Here is a 20,532-nt window from a genome sequence, read left to right on the forward strand (position 1 = left end):
CGAGGAGTTCGTTGTTTACAAAGCACCATTGCTGAAGCAATTACATGTGAAATAAGTCTCCTGGTGTTGCTGTTGTGCTTATTTCCTGTAGTTTTAGAGCAGATATCTCCAAAAACATCTTCTGTCCTTCACATAGTGAACAAATATTGCATTCAAGCCTTCCTTCACACTACAAGTTCCTGTAAGCATTCATAAATAAGGTGTAATTTTATGACCAATCAGCCACACTCTTTGGTGTTGTCCTAATCGGGAATATTTGTATAATAGGCGTGATGATGGCCAAGCAGTTCCCCCGTCCTGGCCTTTCCAACTGTGTGCTCTCTCCTGCTGGCAAAAGAAGCTGCATGTGCAATAGCCTGAATCCCTTGATAAACTTGCAACATCAAGAGACATCAAAGATGTTCAGCCCCATTCATCAGCAAGTCTTAATTGATATCTTGAGCAAGGCTAGAGGACTGCTAAGATAAATCTAAACAGTGACCTATTCAAAGAACTTCCACGTATTTTACAGGAGGAATTTGTTTAAGGTATGCTCTTATCTAAGAGAATTCATAAAGCCTTAAGAGACGACATATATATTTTTAAAAGCTCCCTGATTTTATATGAACACTTGAGATACAGTAATCTGTGAATTTATTCAGATTTGTAGCTCAGCATAAAGCTGTCTGGTTTTTGGACAGCCCTTTTGATTTACCATCCTGTGGTGAAATCGCTGCAGGAATCTGGAGAAGGTCCAATTCTATTTGTTTAAAGTCCTGATCATGTGGCTTTGGCATTCCTAACATATCCAGCAATCATTTGCTTTTAATTACCATTCATTTCAACCACATAAGTAATGAATGTGGCTACCACATCCAATTTAAAGGCTGTGTAAACTCTTGAGCTGGGTGGAACATTCTTCTATATAGAGGCTTAACTATAAATTTAACTCCAAATGTGAATCCTCTTAACTTATTTTAGGCAGGCCTTTATAAGTTTCAAATAAAAATAAATAAAAAGGAAATGAAAAAAGCCTCAAATGAAAGATTCCACACAATACACCTGATTCACTTCAGGAGCAATTTCCTGGACTCCCCAACCTCTTGGTATGACTGTAGAAACCTTAAAAAAACAAGTTGATTTAATGTTTCTATTTATTCATGGTGTCCAGTTTCCAGAGGAGTCTGTGACTTGTAGTTTTAAACTCAATTTAGCATTTAAACTCATTTTCAGCTGGGTCCCAGTGGAGCAACAATTAGAAAAGGAAAAGAGTTCAAAGAAAAAGGGTTATAACCTTTCAGCGGTATGTTTGCCTGGACTTTAAAAAAAAAAAAAAAAAAAAGCATCTCTCTTACTATTCTTCCTACATTTGGCAAACACTAGGACAGATGGCCGGCTTGAAAACCTGTTAGTACAGAGAACTTCATGGTTAGGTACAAACCAACGCATAGAAGTCTTTCATGGCAGCCGAGGCAAAGGTTTATTTTTTAGGGGTACTGTTATTTGTATCATGCTGAAAGCCCAGTATCAGCAGGCTCAGATTCTCTTGAGAAAAAAGAAATGTCACATCGAATCTGAGCAAGAGGAACCTATCAACAAAGACAAAGAGAAGCTCTGCTGTTGCACACTTTAAACCTACACATCTTTTGTCATTGAAGGCTCCAGCTGAGACTGGTGTCCCAGCAATCCACATTCTCATAGAATCATAAAATCATAGAATGGTTCAGGTTGGGATCATCACGTTCCAACCCCCCTGCCATGGGCAGGGACACCTCCCACTAGATCAGGTTGCTCAAAGCCCCATCTAGCCTGGCCTTGAACACTTCCAGGGATGGGGCATCCACAGCTTCTCTGAAATATACATTATGGGAGCCAAGCGGGCCATGGTTGGAAGAGGTATTGTGATTCTCCAGAAGACAAAACTGGCCAAACTGGGAGTCGAGCAATGGCCTAAAAGTCAGGAACCGGGGTCCCCATTTATTAACTGCAGCAGTTTCACCATGGAGATCTGGAATCTGTATGTATTTTGGTGTATTTAGAGTTAACCTGTGCTTTCTATAGTAACAGCTTTTTCTGTAGCCAATAGTACTCTTATGAATGGGCTTCCAGTGTCACAAATTCAGCATCGAGACTCAGCCTCTGCTAAGACCTGAGTACCAAAATCTTATTTGAAAGCACTGTATTTCATGAATACCAAGGGAAAACTAGTTGGCTTGTTTGCTTTTCCTCTCCACCAGTTCTTGTAAACATATGATATGAAAGCCTCCCCCAGGACCTCCACTGCAGGGTCTCCCTGATCGGAGCACACAGGTATCTCCAGGCAGGACCTGCCTGTCCAAACATGTGGGACTGTGAGACAATGGCGTGCAGGGTGACCCAGGCAGGCAGGCCAAGGCTGCTCTTGCCTTCTACATAGAGATGTCACACACTCAGGTCAGAATGGATCATGCCTGAAATAGTGGACTTTATGAACGTAAATGAGGGTTTCAGTGCTCTCTCAGTCTATTTGGTTAATGTGGCTCAAGAAATAGACCTCTTACACAAGATTTGATCCCTTAAATTTGAGCACTATATTTTAGAGGCATTATATTTTAGACAGAAAAAGTGATGCTACTGTAACAGAAGAGATAGGCAGGAAAATCTTTACCAGTCTATCCTAAAATTACAGCAGACCTGGACAAAAATCTTATTTTTATAAAGCTGGTTGACAGGACACCTGATCATTCTGATTGTAATGAAATTACTACAAGGTGGAAGTGTAAGCATTTACTATGTTATCCATCAGCCCATAATAAGACAAATAGATTTGACCAGGTAGACCTGAAAAAACAATTGGCTAGGGTAAATTAAATTAAGATTTTTGTCTCTGTTTCATGTCATCAGAAAAAGACCTACCATATTTTCTAGAACAGATACAACATATAGCTGGTGTCACATAATTTGTACGTACAGATACCTGGAAGGAAGAGATTTAGGAAAGAACCCTCGCTCCCAAATAAGCAAAGAGAAAGTCAATGTGCTTGTTTGACTTAAAGAAAAGTAAAATTACTGAATCCAGCATTTTGATGAGGAATGTGCTGTGGTTCATCTGCTGCTGCTGAAACTTTCCACTTTGGGAAGACATATATTTAAAAACTAAAACGCACATTTGTCCCTGGTCACTTGAAGAGAGCATAAGAATGATGGACAGAAACGACAGCAGCATTCATAAAGAGACACAGTTAACTGTGAATTAAAATTATCACTAGGCCAGGCTAGTAAAAAAAAAAATTAAAGGCAGATCATTTAAGGTCCTGAACCATTGAAATTTGATGTTCACAGGCAGATGCAACCCAGGGCGAATGGTTTTGAATGGAAGGGGAGGCCAAGGCTTTCTCATCAAACCTCCCCCTTCCCCTGTTGTGTTTCTTGCTATTGCTGATAAGCTGTAGCTGATTTTTGAATCAGTTGCGACAAGATGATTAAAAATGGTGATAACCCATTAGACGGAGGTGATGCTGCAGCAGCGCCCAGCTGGAGCACCCTGACGGCAGCAGCAGCCAGCAATGTGGTTCCAATCGCCACCTGCCTTTGAAATGTCACCAGGAAAGATCTATAGACAGCACTGCTGCTACAGTCCGTCAGTGTCTACTCTTCCTGTTTGATTTTTATTTAACTTACTATGGGGTTGATCAGGTCCCAATGAAGCTGAGGGCACTTTGAGGCCTCTTTGAAAACTGAATTATCAAATGGAATTAGAGCCCCATTCAAAATTCACCTGTTTTTCATTTCATTAATGTGTCTGCCTGCATCTGGATTCATGACCTGCACAGCCCATCAGTTTTTTTTCCCTTCATCCTGCCCCTTTCATGTGTCTACGTTCCAATTTCCTCTTTTTCTCTTCAGGTTATGGATCACCCAGACTCCATATGCTGATACGATTCGATTTGCTCTCTCCCTGGTATTCCCACAACTATACTGATGCACATTTCTCTTCTTCTTTCTCAGTCCTGTATCAAACTTTCTCTTTTTGCAGCTGCTAGCCTACAGCCATGGTCCCAGCCAACCACTCCCACCTCCACATACAAGTCTCTGATTCCATCTTCAGAGTGGCCTTTACTGACCTTAGTTCATCAGACTGCTTTTGGCACATTTGATGCAGTCACATAAACTACAGAAGAGTTACTATTCTCAAGAAATATGCTCTGTGACCTGTTTGTTTTCTTTTTTTTTTTTTTTTTTAATTGGCTGCATCATCTGTAAAGGTGCAATCCACCTCTTATTTTAGAGCCGCATCTACATTCTAGGTTACACTAGTGCACTGACTCAGAAGAGATAAATAACATGGGCTGTGTCACTAGTATCTTAAAAAGGGGGCATATGTACATGCACATACCTTGGCATTTTGAAGAGGAGGTTGGTAACTAGAGGGCCGATAGTACCTCCTCTGAGTCGCATCGGTATGAATGTCCCCGAGAAATAGCTCCTCCACAAGGTGGTCTAAATTGTGGTGCAGGTACTGCTTCTCCACGCGGATCAGCTGGAGTTCGTGCATGGCAAAATTCAGCGCTTTGGTGCATTCACAGCCATTGTCTTCTCTCAGCAAATCGTAGCTCACATCCTGCTCCCAGGGACTATCTTCTGGTATAAATCCAGGACACGTATGGTTCACCAGCTCACTTAATTTCTTGGCTATTGCTTCGTTGTGACATATGATCTGTATGTTGCGTAGCTGATAATCAGCCTCAGTACCCCCTCGGATGATCCAGGATGCTTGGCGGAGACGTATTTTGCCACGTATAACTAATGTGTAGATAGGATTTGTGCAGCGATTGCCACCGTAATAAAATTGATAGGCCTTAAATGTATTGTTGTGGTAGAACCTGTAAGATCTTGTGATGAACTCTGGGCCTGCTCTAACTTCGCAGCTGTGGGAAGACAAAAAGTGATGGAAATGAAATTTTAGCATGGTGGCATATCATGTACACTACAGGTAACAAGACTGAGCAGTGCTGTATTGGGACCTCAGAGACACTTGGGTGCTAACGTCCCTGCGGCATGAATGGGAGTATACAGGAACTAGGCCTCTGCGGCCTGCCAATTAACCAACAATTTCCTCTCCTGTTATGCTCTTATTAATATACTGCTTCATGGTGATCATATCTAAGAGCTTTGTCTTTGTAGGTTTAAATATTTTGAGCTATGTTTTGCTTTTCCTTTTTGTCTAGGCACCACCATGTGACTCAATTCCTCTCTGAAAAAAAAAAAAGGAGCAGCTTATTAAACATCTATTCTTCTCTTTTGCATGGTAGATTTAGCAAAAGGACTGGTAACATCAGAAAGTGAAATGCCAAATGTCTACAAAACAGTACGAAGAACTGGCTTCTATGCTGCTGTAGAAGCTTCTCAGTGGAGTTCCTCCAGCTCTGGTCTGCAGAGGATGTGCAGGATCGTGTCCTCAGCTTTTCCACTCAAACTTTCAACAGGGCTGGCAGTTAATGCAAAATTAACTCTCACCATTGGTCCTCTCACCATTAATGCAAAACTTCTATTTGGATTGAATTTGGACTGTGCAATATTCAGGTTTTGTGTTTTTTCTTTTTTTCTTTTTTCCCCTAGTTTTTCTTTTTTTTTTTTTCCCCTTAAGGTGTAAATGGCAGTTAAATTCCACTTCCTGTAGAAAGTCCTTTTGTGCCTTCAAACTTGTCCCCCTTGTCACATCCACAATACTTAACATAAATACACTCCTTTCTGTTAAAACACCCCAGTCTTTCCTACTACAAGTCACTTCAAATAAGCATGTGAATACTGCCTGCTGAGACACAGAAAGCAAAATAGCTCTCTGAATTACAAGTTATCATGCATGGAGAGCAATAGAACTGGTGAAACACAGCTTCTTAATTTCTTTTGCTAATAAAACCTGTGCTAGACACATGCTCTGAAGACAATGACCCATTCAATGGATCTAATGCATGTAGTCCAAGATAATACAATGCTATGTTTGAATAAGCATCCACTTTGGCAACCTGGGATCCTTCCGACTCAGAGAGAGATTTAAAGGTATTTCACAGCATGCTGTTTAAAATCCAGACCATAAATTGATTCATCAAGACAGCTTCATAGCATGCTATTCTAATGTACGTAACTCCACTCCTTCTCATTTTATGCATATAGAAACATATATATTATGTTATATATTAACACATAGAAAGCATCTGAAATTTAGAGCATCACTATACTAAAGAAAATATTTCCCCTGCTGCTTACAGTGGGAACATTCATCCTTCTCTGCTTCCTTCCCCTCTTCTCTTCCAAATACATCACTCAAGCATCATGTTTTATCTTTCCTTACCCGGTAGAGACCCAGTGTCCCTCAATATTGGGAGGCATCTGCACAGTGATCCGGGCTCCATTGTGAAGGTGTTTCAGCATATGATGACACTGTGACTCCTTGAATGCCCTCCATGCACTCTTCTCCAAGGACCGAGGGTGGGACCTGCTGTCCGGGTGAAGAAGAGCAGAACCTTCTCCCAGCCCTGTGACAGAAAAGTGTAAATTATCATGAAATCCTACCGAGAAGGACTTCAACATGATGAAGGAGGTTGTGACCATCTTGTGTTGAATGACACTTGTTTGCAATGTTATGTGTCTAGGAAAGTACTGTTTACATTTCTTTTCTCCTCTGAAAAAAAAAAGAAAAGGAAAATATGGGAAGCTCTTCCTCTCTGTCAGCCCACTACTAATCCACTAAATAAATTTGTTTTATAAAATACACTGGAGAGAAGAGCTTGAACCAAAGTGTTGCATTTCCACACCCAGGAGATGTGTCTTTGAACCTGAATTTTATAGACACCTCTGTCATCTCTGGTCAGGACAATCAAAAACCTTTTAGAAAGTTGCATCCAGATCCGGACATAAACTTTGCGGTTTCAGCCTACTTTGAATGCTTCTATAATAAACTTGCAAATAAAGACTACTCTTTAAAGCCAAGGGAAAACAGATATTAAAAGCAAAGCCTCTGCACACAGGAAGCCTCTGTGATGACTGAGGTGGTCAATTAAAGGCAGATTCTGCTATTTTTATTTTAAAGGGGAAAAGGAATTTCAAAAGCTAATTTTATCTCCAGCACACAGTAATTTTGGTTTCTAGTAATGTATACATACAAAACCCACCAGTGCTCTCTCTACACAATATTAATTGGACAAAATGAATACATAGCATCAGAAAGAATGCGTCTTTACTGTTTTAGGCACAGCCTGCTCTTAGATATGTTGGAAAACATGGATCAAAAGAAAAACACACATCTAGAGGTTAAGAGGTGACAAACATGAACCTTACATAATGGGTTGGAAACTGTATTACTTTGCCAGAAGGAATTTAAGAACCAGCAGGCTAGAAAACGAATACGGGGCGGGGTGGAGGGGCTGGTTGCATGCCCGGGAAGTCAGGGCAGCGTCTCGGGAGGGGGATGTCTCACTAACACGTTCTCCCAGGGGCAGGGTCTGGAGTTCACCCTCATCTTTTCTGGCGCCCTCTTGGCTGACCTGACTCAGGAACAGGGCTGTAGGGGATCACCAGTGTGTGGTGGAACCCTGCATTGTGCCAAGCCGCCTAATGCAGGATCCTACGCTTTATGCCCCAGGCCCCATCTAACCCTTCAGCAGGTTCTTGGGCAGCATGCAGCATCGCTACAGAAATTCCAAGAAAATCAGCATTATTCATTTTTAGCTAGACACTGTTTCAAACCTTTGCCATTTCCCATTGCAAAAAAGAAAATAGTGTCAGTGACTCATTATGCTGGCTAGGTCATAGATCTTCCAAAAGAAACTTGGGTAACACCTGGGAAAATGGCATTGCTAAAAATATAAATACGTCAACTATTTAAAAATAGCAATTCTGAAGCTAAACAAAGGCAAGGACTTATCCAGTAGGCAGGGTGAAGAATGACCAGAAAGAATACAATAAATACTTGAATGTAAACAGTGCTCACCACTGAATCATCTCAAGATCTAATGAGATTAATGAATACAACCTCACAAAGTCTTTACTGGAAAATCCGGTAGCTTTGTTGCAGGTTACAAATAATCCTTCCACCTGAATGAGAATTTACGGCCTTACTTTCTAAAGGGTAATAAATGCTAGGGATGCTTTGATATTTGAGCATGCCGTCTGAGATGGAGCCTTAAAGGAGCCTGATTTTTCAGAGGGTCAATACGTCTCCCTTTCTGGAAGTCAAGGCTTCTCAGGTTTTTCTACACTGGGGAACAGAGTCACTCGCGTTAGCGCCAAACAACTCCCGTTCTGCAGCCAGAAATGGTACGTCCGCTTCAGAACTGGAACAGCTACAGCAGGGTGACTCTCCGATTGAGCTGACTGCATCTTTGGAGAGGCAGGCTTTACCACATAGTGCTTCATGTACACGGTGGTACAGCCTCCTGGGCTGAAGCCAACACCTCTGCACAGCAGCTCTGTGCTGTGCCACGTCTGCAGCCCACCTCACCTGGAGCAGCACTTGACACTCTCAAAAACTTGGGCTTATTTATCTTATCTGAAACCTTCTGGGTATGGGGCGGATATCACAGGCTTTCACACTGCCAGGAGAACAAGTTCAGACAGGTACAGGTGAGCCTACCAGTATATTTATTTTTGTTGTTATGAATCACAGCTAGTGACCGAGAAGTTGCCTTCTAACACCCTTCTCCATCTCCAAGTCTCCACATGCTCAAATAGCCCAAATTACTTCAGCACCTCATTCTGAAATGGAGAAAGCAGCCCTGTCCATGAGCTCAGAGCATCTTTTGTGTCAGAAGTGACACCTCCTGCAAGGTACCTGGTAGAGGTTGAGCCATCAGTACTTTCAACAGAAACATATCTGGCAGGATGTCTCCTGCAGACAAATTCTCTCACACTGAAGAAGTCTTTGAAAAATTTACATTTCTACTTGATGTTCTTAAGTGTTTGAAATCTGCTATCAAGAGGAGGTTTTGAAATGGTTCAAGTGACTACTTCCAAGGCATATTTACTATACTATTTGCTTTTAAGAAGTTGTATTTTGCCTAGCTCACGTCTATGCTATGATTCATGAATACAGATGCACTTAAAAATGAATGATTTATTCATTTAAACATACTTGGACATTTAATTTCTCCAAGCAAAAATCCTTCTGTGGGAGGATACCGTCTTGTATGTGCACATATCAAAGGAGAAAATGCAGCAACCACAATATACGTTCCCAATTATTCCCTGGAGGAAACAATGAAAGAGAAGGGGTTTTTGAAAAGGCGTCAAACTTAATGTGGTATTATACAGTGGCTTTTCTTTGATATAGCTCAGAAGGAATGGGGTCCCAGCTCTCTCTGTCACATGTATGTAGTTCTGTCTGCAACTTGCAAACGATGAACTGTAACCAGACAGAAGGGAGATTTGCCTCGATAGCTCTAGAGGTCTGTACCTGCAGAGAGGGTATTTGGTTGGGACTCTGTCCATCCAACTGTGACAAATGAGGGCAGGAACAAGTTTAGGTAATCAAGACAGGCAGGAGAACATAACGAAGGCTGCAGAGACAGAGGAAGGGATGTAGAAAACACACACATGCTGTAGGCAACATAACATAAACAGGGCGTGAATATCAGAATATGAATTGTGGTATAAAATTAAAAGGCAGCGATGGGACCTTTACCTATGTTTGTGTTTCTGGAAACAAGGAAATAATTTAGCATGAGCTCCTTCTTTACTGAGTAAGGATTTCAATGCTTTTATCTTTACTGACATATGCCTATACATATGAATACCATACAAAGGAGCCATAACTTCCCCTTGTACCATCTGAAGATCAAACACCAAGACCGGTGATACACAGCGCAGTAAACTGAATGCTTTCCTCCTCTGCTTTTCCACACAGCAGGTGCTCAGCAGCCGCGCAGGGTCCCCCAGCTCCACCCTTGGCAGCGCACAACAAGGTGTTTTGCAGAACCGAGGTCCTGCAAGTCTCTAATTTTAAAATATACATTTGGCCTTGTTAGGTGGGACATCCCTGGAAGGATCAAGGTTAAAAAGCGCTTTCACAGAACTGGGAAAAGAACTTCAAGGCTCTTTAAAAGCCCACTTTAGAGCCCAGATGCAGTTGCAACATAGTTGGAGCCACTACTTTCATTCAAAGAGATCCAAGTCTGCTATTCTCTACAGCTCAGACAGACGGTAGGTTTCAGTACCTCCATGACAAGCCCCGTAAGCATCTCAGACTCTCTCTGACTGACTGAAAGTTTTGTCTGTTATGAAGGAATCTTACCCACTTGTTAAAAATAAATAATAAAAAAAACAATCCAGCATGTTATCACTCAAAAGCGTGATAGACTTCAAACAAAAATCAATCTTTGCCTGAGAGTAAAGGCAATAGTTCTGTGAAGCCTTTATTTGTTGGCTTTCGCTTTAGCTACAACAGAACTAGAAGTCCTAAGATTGTATCACCCAGCCCATGGTGGCTGTTTATGCAAAGGAGCAAGTCCAAAAGGAAAAGGAACATTCCAGAATCCATCAGAAATGCCAGCTAGAAAACCAAAGCAAAACAAATGCATTTTCTGATGAAATGATATGCAACTTCTCTTTCATAATCAAGCCCTAGCAGTGTAGATCACAGCTTTAGCATCAAACTAATTGAAAATTGTATAAGAGGTGCTACAGCTAGCTGGGGAACCCTGCCCAGGCCCCCACAGATCACACTTGATAGGGGCAGATGCCAAATCCATCTGAGTGAGAAAGTGGAGGTCAGCACAGCTGCCACCCCAGTAAGACATGGATAGGAGCACGCACTGCACCAGACAGAGGACTTCAGGCTCTCAGGTTCACCTATAAACCTGTATCTGATGTGGGAACAACCATTCCAGATAAAAATAATTGTTAAGGGGAGATAGGTTACTTTCAAGTTCTTCAAAGATTTCTGTACATAGCTGGGAGTGAAATACAAATCTTAAAAGGGCAATCTGTTGGCAGCCCATTACCCAAACGTGTTCCAAAACCAGCTGTGACAAAGCTCTCCACCAACATTTCTGCAAAAAAATGAGAGCTGCTAGAATAAGTGTTTTGGTTTTCTGAAAAATAGCATGCAAATAATGTACAGCTGCAACACAGATAATGATAAGTAGAGTTGTGCTCGGACACAAATTTTTATAATTTAACTCGTGCCTAAACACCCTGGCCAAATTCTGTTCTCAGCTATGCCAGATTGCAAAAGTATAATGCAAATAATCTTAAACCTTAAGCTGTTTAATCAGCTTAATGAACACCTCTACCAGCATCTAAACCATGGCTTCAAACATGTCCAAGTGTACCGCTTCAAACCAGACTCAAAGCTCCTAGGTGTTTAGCACCTTCACCCTTTGTGAAAAGGGAGAATAAACGTTACCTGAAAGCAGGATTCAAACCTGGATTTAGATTGGGATTGCTCAGCAGGAACCACTTCACTTTTTCTTTCATTCATAGCAATGTAAATACAGAAGAGCAGCGTTTTATTACGAATTAAAACAACCTTGAGTTAGGTTCAAGCTCAAATCATGTAATGGCTTCATCACTGATAGAAACATTTTAACATTCGTGCCTTATTTCCGCAGCAAAGTGCTTTCAAGTTTGAACTTGTTTGAAACTCGAAAAACCTTACAACAGATAATGAATAATTGGCTGGATTAAGTTTATAGCTCTCCTTATCTGGGCAGTTGCCCTGCACAATTAAATAAGGAGACATTTGGATTACACTCTTTCTTCATGTGGGATAGTGTTAGATAACGCCTATGACAGGCTTTTAGCTACAGTGCAAACTTACGTAATATAATGTCCTGTTACCAAGCCGCGGGTCTGTGTTTACCAGTGTTTTCCCTGCATTTGAAACTTCAAAGAGTCCTCGCAGGATTGGGACCTAAATTAACTACTACAAACAAAAGGGTTGGGAAAGGAAAGCTGGGTTTTATGGCCAAGGAAGCAGACAGGACAATGATTTCCTTTCACAGGTTATCTGTTGCCTTCCTTGTACATCCAGAGTTTCCAGGTGCAGTTTCCAAAGAGACACAAAATGAATGTTTCAGAGCGTGGAAGATCCTGAAGAGAGATCTAAAGTATGTTTAGATGGGACAGCTAAAAAGAAACTCCTCCAAGGCTGACTGGTGCAGCATTGAGGTCCTCTGTTATCCTACAGTTCGGTCCTACGTCAATGCTTCATCTTGGAAGAGGTCAGAGAACCAAGCCAAGCAGTTACACAGCCAATAACATCCACCAAATTGAAGCTAATTTGGATTACTAATTTTAATTAGGATGACTTCTGCTACCCACGCAAGGTGAAACGCTACTGCCTGGAGCGTGGGCTTCTTTATGAAGCCCTAAAGGGTTAAAGCCCACCTCCCTTCAGGGCAGCAGGAACTCTGCCACCAGCATGAGTGGGTGCAGCACTGGGCCGTAAGTGCAATTCAATATTCACAGTAGTTTGGTCTTGCCCTCTTTGAAGGAAACACCTGCTTTCTGTCAGAGACATCTGCCATGCAGCCTGCAGACCTCTGCCCTGTCCTCCACCCACACCTCGCCACCAGGATGTATTCAGGTGGAACTGTCCCTAGCGCCAATGGCACTTGTGTGTGAGTAAAGACAACCCTAAACAAGCTCAACACGTATAATCCAACCCTCTTACTCCAACGCGCTGCTTAAAGCGTCGTGTCAGTAATAAAACACCTGCCTTGCCTTCAATAGCTGAAGGCATTTGCCTTCAGTGTGGTAGAGGCTAGTTTTGGGCTTCATTGCCTGCAGCCTGGCTCCACTGGACAGCCTATGGAGCACAAAAATTGCCTGGCACCCACACTGTACCACTGTTAGCCCACAGGCAAGCTACAGAGATGAGTGAAATCAAATTTACACTGACGAAATTGTGAATAAAATTGAGCCCGTCTTCTAAGGCTCCCTGCAAACTCTACAAGTTTTACACTAAGCAGTGTGTCTTCCCCCCTTTCCTTATTGTCTTTCAGTTTTCCAAGTGCAGGATTTTACTGAGGGAACAGATCACATGACCCTCTAGCATGGGCCGCAACATTTTAGAGATATGGGGTTTTATAACTTCAGATTAATTTACGGATTTTTCTGAACACGTTTTGAAATAAAACACTTCTATGTACCTAATTGAAGCAATATTGGCAGAGAACTTTTAAAAGCATAAACAGTTTTGCTCTGCTAAGCCTAGCAGTCCTATCTTCATCATCTTTATTAGCATTATTTCCAGGATGTTATCAACAAATTGTTTTAAAGTTTCTAATTCATTATTCTACCAGTAACATAATCAGAAATATGCTAAAGCTTCTTCTTAGCATTTTTATTTGTAAAAAAAAGGTTACATTTACAAAAGAAATTAGCCAAGTTTGTTTTGAATCCACTTGAATATAGCTCTTATTAATCAGGTTTTCTGGAGCTGAATGATCTTAGCATTTGACATTTGAAACTTCTGTGGCTTTTTGTCTAAGCAAAGAAAACAGTGATAATGGACAACTTCCAGCTGCAAACCGTTTTTTTCCCCTGACATTGTACAGGTTTTATTTTGATTAATGAAGACAAGTTTTTCCAAATTTTAATTCGGTGATGTTAAAGTAGGCATTTCTTAATGTAATGAAAGCAGAAGCTTTAGCCTTGCAGGACATTTTGACTTGTGTTCTAAAGCTTTAAGCCCTAAAAATCCTCAACCACCCACCCACACTCACTTGCTTTTAACCCTGAAATTGCCATGTGCAATAGAAATGCAAAAGAAAACATCACACGCTGTAAAGAGGCTTAACACTGCGGTCCCCCGGGATTGCTGGTTATTCTTACATATTACCAATTTGGGCTAGCTGCTGAGTGAAGGATGTTCTTATTGACTCTATGGCACAGAGGGAAAAGCTCTAGGCCAAGTTAAAGCTAACAGGATAAATACATTTAGACGGGCTACATTTCAGTGCATTATATGCCCCTGATGTCATTTTTAAGTTTGTAAGAGGGCAGTAGTTTCCCAGTGCTTGAAGCTCAGATCTGAAGAGTGCACTGCGACATGACTGAGGTGTTTATATACAAGGTGCTGAGCTACATGTTTCTAGAAGAACTTAGGTTTATATTATTTGGTGAAATATAACTGCAGATGGAAGAAATAGATGATTTTCCTCCTTCATCCTCTTTTGGCAGCTGCTGTTTTGATCTGATCACTGGCCCTGATTTGTTTCCTGCTCCAGCCAGGGTTCAGCTCTGCTCTGTAATTCCAAGCAGATGAGCCGGGGAGTCCAACCCTGTAATTATACCTCCTCTCTTTACCCTCTAACTTCAAACCTCCCATTTGGACTTTTACATGTCAGATCACAGAGTTTTAAAGAACACCTCTGGCGTTCCGGCAGGTCTGGCTCAACAAAACACGTTTCTACGCTTTGCGGATTTCATAGCTGAGCTGTGAGAAGGGTATAAAACCCCCTCCTGGGGAACAAGGTCTCCTGCTCTTTCTTCCTCAAAACAAAATACACAATCGGAAGCCCATGCTCTTTATTATTTATTGAATACCATCTGTGTGCTTAGCACTTGTACAAACACAGAGACAGACAATCCCTGCTCCATAAAATCAACTCCAGGAATAGCTTTGAAATCCTTACTCCGGCTCACAGATCTCACACTGAATGCATCTAGGTCACTTGCACTGTAACAGTTAAAAAAAAAAAAAAAAAATTCCTCTTTTTATGAGTAAGCTTGGGGTCCTAAGAAATTTAACGGAAGAAGGCTGGATGCTACAAAGTACTTTGGAATTAGGAACACTCTTTGAAATGATGCTGTAACTGAGTAGGGTGAGTTACTCTTTCAGAACAATATTGCGCCCAGATTTTTCAAATCTGGCTGCCAAATGTTAGACATACCTAAGCAGCTCATTAAATACCCCCTTTTTCAGAAGTTGTTCTTGAAGAACACTGGCTTTCTGGAAAGATGGGTTATGTGTTTAAGTGCCTAAATATGGATTCACAAGCTGAACTTGTAAGTTAAAGTTTAAATATGCTAGCTTTTCTCACTAAAATTTTGCCTACTGTGCAGTTTCAGAGAAACGTCAGTCCGGGGCTAAGCAGAGAGGGTGTCAAAGCGGGGCTGGGCATGATGACACCCAGAATCTCGGTGCTCTGCAGCAAAACACTCTTCATCGGATACACGATCCGGTGCCGATGCCTAGGGCTTCCCAGCTAATACCGCCGCATCAAAAACCTCCTCTTAGCCTGCAGGTGAAACGCGGGTCCCGTGGGACATCTCGGCCAAGCTCCCCGGCGTTTGGCAGAACCAACCCTTTGCCCAGAGGTGCATAAAGCATTTTTGTGTGAGGCGCCGGGATCAGCTGCTCCATCCAAGCAGTTACAGGCGTGAAACGGTAAAACTGCCGACATCAACTTCGGAACGGGGCGCTTTCTGCGTGATTCTACCTACACGGGCCGGCTGCTGCTCTACACTGCAGCCGCGCGTTTTGCGAAGGGGTGCCGCTTACGAGGGGGTTCAGGCAGAGCAAACAAGGTCTCTGCTCCCTTCGGCATCCATACGGACCTTTCCTCTGCGAGACCCCCCGACGCGAGCAGCCGGGACGCAACTCCCGTACCCAGGACGGGCGAGCGCACCCACCCGCGACCTTCTCCCCCAGCCAGCGAGGTTTCGGGACCCACTCGGGCGCGCCACCAGTAGCCACCCAGCGGGCGGCGACCCCCGGCAACCGACGCGGCCCCGCACTCACCGTGCAGCAGCAGGGCTGGGAACAGGTATCTCATCAGGCTGCTGTACGGGGCGGACATCTCCCCGCCCGGCAGCGCCCCTTCGCTCCGGCCGCCGCCTCCCGCCGCGCCGCCCGCGCCTCAGCGCCGCCGCGGGCAGCCCACGGCCCGGCGCTGGGGGGCAGGCGGCTGGCGGGGCCGGGGACCACCGGGCACCCTCCGGGGCCGGAGCCGCCGCTCCTCAGGGCTCCCGCCCCGCACACCACCGCCCCGGTAGGGCTCCGGCTCGGCCGCCGCTCGGTGCTTGAGGATGCCCGCTCCGCCGCCGCCCCGTCCCCTGCCGTCTCCGCGAAGCGCGGCGGCGGCTCCGCTTCATATTTCCCCTTCCAGCAGGAGGAGGAGGAGGGGTCGGGAGGTGGGGACTCCTCCCTGGGCGGGGAGGGGGGCGGCCCTGCCGGACACCGCTCCCACGGCGGGGGAAGGGGCGCCCGGGACGCGCGGGTGGCGGGGACGGGGGACGGCGAGCACCGGGCTGGAGAGGGGGGGAGCGGGCAGCCCGGGGTTGTGAGGTGGGGCGGTGGGTGGGATGTCGCCGCGGGGGGGCTGGAGGACGCGTGGGAGAGCGGGCGGGTGTGATGGGTCGTTCCCCAACTGCGGGGAAAGCGGCCCCGAGCAGGGACGGGAGGTGCCGGCGGGGCTGCGGCTCCCGGTGCCTGAACCCCGCTTCCCAAGAGATGCCAGGAGAGTGTTCGCCGCGGCGCCCCTAAGCTGGAGAGAAAGAAAGTTGGCGTGCGCCCTTGCCTCGAAAAGAAACCTTTGTGGGGTTGCGGGCTTTCCACGTAAATCGGGCATTTAAGAAGCTAAAAATAGGTGCCTAGGTTGCCTTCTTTGGTGCTGCGCTCTCCTGCACGATTTTCCCCGTGTCTGTTGTTCATTAGTTTTGCTTTTTATTCTGGTCTTTACGCGTTGGTCATGCAAACACTTTACGCGTGCGCTTAACGTGGTACACGTGAGTAACTCGTGCCCGAGTTTAAGGATGAGGCTTTCGCTTGTAGTGTGCCCTGGACAGGGACATCATGTTTTCTAGTTTGTGTTTGGACTTGTGGGCCTCATGTAACAGGAATGTGTAACAAATTGGAGGAAATTTTGGGAAAACGAACACAACTGAGTTTTGAGCAGCTTAACTGAGCTAAAGTGCTTACACGCTGCGCGCTTAAAAAGAAATACAAACAATGATGATTCCTTCCAACTCCCTCGAGAAGGAAGAATAAATGTAGTCTTCCTCACTTATACAGGGAGGAAACTGAGACAGAAACAAGTAAGTGGTGAGTCAGAATTAGAGCCCCAGTGCTTTGGATTCTCAGGGTTATGCTTGCACATTCACACAAACATTTTTCAAGCCAGAAAGGGTGGTTTCCAGAGCACTTGGTGGTGGTCTGTACAAGCCTGTACTGGTCAGATATGCTCTCAGTGACCTGGAGAGAGATGCACAGAGAAAAGCAACATCCTTCAAGAAACAGGTGTCCATGAACATGAGCAAGAAATACTGGGTAAGGCTGTAAAAGTACCCTCAACCAACGTTGCTTGCTCATCTTCAGCCCGTTCCTGTAGTTGCCACGGAGGTGTTTGTCAGGCACATGTGTGAAGGGAAGAGATTCTTGCTGTAGACGCAGTGCATTTGGAAAAAAGCCCTGTGTAACCACTTGGCTGTTTTCAGGACTAATCCAGGGCAAAATTCTGATTTTGCCACTTGTAACAATCCTACAGCAGCAGAGAGACACAAGTGGTTTTTCTTTACCTGCAGGTTCAGCAAGTGAAACAGATCCAGTGAGCAAGGAATACAGCAATGTTTGCTTAAATACAGTACATGCATCTGCGTATCTGAGTCCTGGGGACCTGTGATGTTCTTCAGATCTGTGTGTGATTGTTGCCTCTCCTAAGAGAAGAAGATGCTGCCAGGATGATCAGTGAGATAATGCTGGACATGCAAATGGGTGATATAAGGAGAAGTGAAAGGCAGTGTATATGGGAAAGCGAATTGCCCTGTTCTTGGCCATGAGCACCAGATTATTACAAAGGGGTTCTGCCTGATGGAAGAAGCCAGCTTGAAGAGTCTCACGTGTTTGGCAGGCGTACAGATAACATGGTGTGTAGGAAGGCTCTTAATACGTCACCTGCTATTTACCTGAGTGTAAAAGGCAGGCCAGCATCGCTGTGAGCAGTACTGAAGGACTCGCAGTTTTGAAGTATAATTGTATAAAAGCAGCAACATCCAAAAGGAGAGGCTTTTCCTATAGACGCAACCTGCTTTACTGTCCCTAGATCGAGCAACATAATTATCTGCAAAAAGATGAGACTGAGGATCGCCTGCAAAAAGTCATTTATCCCAAAAGTCAATTATCCCAGAAGCTCACAGTTTCTCCCCTGGGAAGTGCAGCCCTACACAGCAGCATCACTAACAGCTTTTCATAAAAGGAAAGGGGAATGACTTTACTGCACCATTGGCAAACTTGGTAAATGAGGCTCTGTGAGAAACTGGATGTGAGAAACCAACAGAACCCCTTTGCGAACCCCTCCCGGACCAATCAGACCAGAACCTAACAGGGTTCACTTGTGATTTACTATCATCAGTGCAGCTTCAGATGTGGTAATTAAATAAAAGGAAATCAATACCCAAGGGGTTCAGACATGGGAGAACTTGCCAAAAATGACATAGACTATACTTTGTCTTTTACTCATTTTTTTTTATTTTGTGTTATTTTAAGGATATGGGGTTTTTTCAGCCTGATGCACAATATTTTTTTTAAATATACCCAGTCCTACTTGTTTCATTACTGTACCCCTGTTCAGAATGTGCTGTAATGGGAAGCACTGACGAATAACAGATCTTCACACTTTGATCTAAGCAGCGTGTCACATCAGTGCTCATTAAAAATTGTATTAACCAGCCCAACCATGACTTTCTGAACTTGGGCTCCTAGGGCAGGGTATACACCTAATGTACGTATAATGTAAAATTATTTACAAAGGCATCTCTCAGCCATACTCTCAAAAATCTGATAAAGGTCAAAGAATTTCAAAAAGGAAGTCGTCAACAGAAGTTTGCACAGAAAGGAGCTGTTTTGAAAAAAAAAATCTGGTGGGAAATGTACTTTGTGGCTGGGCCCTCTGCAAAAAGTATTAAAAGAGGAAGAAAACTAACTTGTTGGACTTGTTGTGTGACACTTCAAAGATCTAGGCATATCAGCATAGCACTTGTCTAGCTCAAGTGCTGGGTGGTTGGCTGGCTGCCAATGCCAATCTGGTGGTGAAAGATCTTGAAAAGGGAGAGAGGATGGGAAAGAATGGAGGCATGTGGGACACTTTATGTTATGGAGAAGAATGGGATGGGGCAGCATTCTTTGACTTGGTAATGCTTTGACAGTGCCACAACTATGATTTGCTAATGGCTATATTATGTTTTTAAAAAGACAATATGTTCTCTTGAATAAATCAATGGAGCAGGGTGTAAAGATTTATTAGAAAGGAGTGTCTAATTCACAAATAATCAAGCGCCTGCCAGATTTCTATTTGTGAGTTGTCTGTGACAAGTTAATCAAAATAAGGGAAGATTTGGAGAGAAGTTTTCCTACATGTCCAGCTAGAGTTAGAAACTGCAAGATGAGCCTGGAGCCTGTCTGATACACAGAAACACACACTATGTGACATCTTATTTTGGCTTCAGCTGTTTGAGGAAGATGTTAAACTGTTTTAAGATGTAAAACAAGTGGCATCCTTTCAATTTGGACTTTCGTTTCTCCTTTCAATTTGGACTGAAAACACTACGGTTTATGGGGTATAGCAGGATTTATCAGTTACTGTATCTATAATTTTTATATTTTTAGAATAAGGTGTTTAAGTTGCTGATTTTTTTTGTCTTATTCTTTGTTAAAGTTATTGAAAGAGCCTTTGGCAATATTTTCTAGATGTTTGGCTCCCAAATCATGCAGAATATTTCTCCTTCCCCTACCAGAGACTTATCTTCAATGCAGCCACTGAAGCCAATGGAATTTTATGATTATCTGAGTTTGTTTTTCTCAAGCACATACCTGTGGTAATTCTCACCTGCAAACTGTGGCTATGAGATGGTACAGGTTACCACAGAGGTCTATCCTTTATAGCTCTTCCTTGTTTAGGTAGATAAGTAGTCTATTTTGGAAATTAATTTATTTTAGTCATCTAAGTCACAATGCCCATTTTGAAGCTCTGATGCCTGGTAACAGGCATAGAAAATATAGACCAAACATAGTAAAAATGATGGTCTTGTGGCCATTGTCAAGATAGGCTCTTCTCCCTCTATTTTTTTTCAGATACACGCATGCATACACACACACACACAGCCTATCTACTAGAATAGACTTGCTGGTTTCACAAAAATGTAGTTACTGAAGTAGTTTTTTTAGTTTTCCTAGAACAGTTTGAAAAGTAGGTGGGAATAAAGGTATAAAACAACATGGAAAATAGACCCTGCAGAGCTCGGGCCATCCCAGACAAAAAAATCAAAGACGTGAAGAACTCCAACAAAGCAAATGGCTTTCCATAAAATAAGCTCTCTCCTCATTTCTCCACTTGTTTCTGGCATTTAAAATGTGCTTGTGATTTGATTGCTCAGCGCCAAAGAGGAACTTCTCTGTGTAGAATTACTTTACTACAAGCATGGACAATTTCATGGTGCTGTTGCTGCAACTGGAGCTTTAGGGCCGGGTCCAGCTACCAGGGAGCTCAGCGGGGGTCTTGCCATTGACTGCAGCGGGGGCTGGATCAGGCCCTGGATGAGGCTGTCGGAAAGGCCGGCCGGACAAGCAAGCGCTTG

The 20,532-nt window shown here is 43.5% G+C and overlaps 1 protein-coding gene across 1 annotated transcript in view; it reads right to left on the minus strand.

The window, feature by feature from the left end:
* Positions 1-15,761, minus strand: part of APCDD1 (APC down-regulated 1) — a 29,673-nt gene extending 13,912 nt beyond the window's left edge. Inside the window, exons 1-3 of the mRNA XM_074146750.1 lie at positions 15,704-15,761; positions 6,311-6,494; positions 4,355-4,886 (exon numbers count right to left, since the gene is read on the minus strand). Coding sequence (XP_074002851.1) covers positions 4,355-4,886; positions 6,311-6,494; positions 15,704-15,761 — 774 coding nt within the window. The remainder of the gene's footprint in view (positions 1-4,354; positions 4,887-6,310; positions 6,495-15,703) is intronic.
* Between the last annotated feature and the right edge of the window lie 4,771 nt (positions 15,762-20,532).

This window comes from Numenius arquata, chromosome 4 (genome assembly GCF_964106895.1).
Source record: "Numenius arquata chromosome 4, bNumArq3.hap1.1, whole genome shotgun sequence".
Lineage (NCBI taxonomy): Eukaryota > Metazoa > Chordata > Aves > Charadriiformes > Scolopacidae > Numenius > Numenius arquata.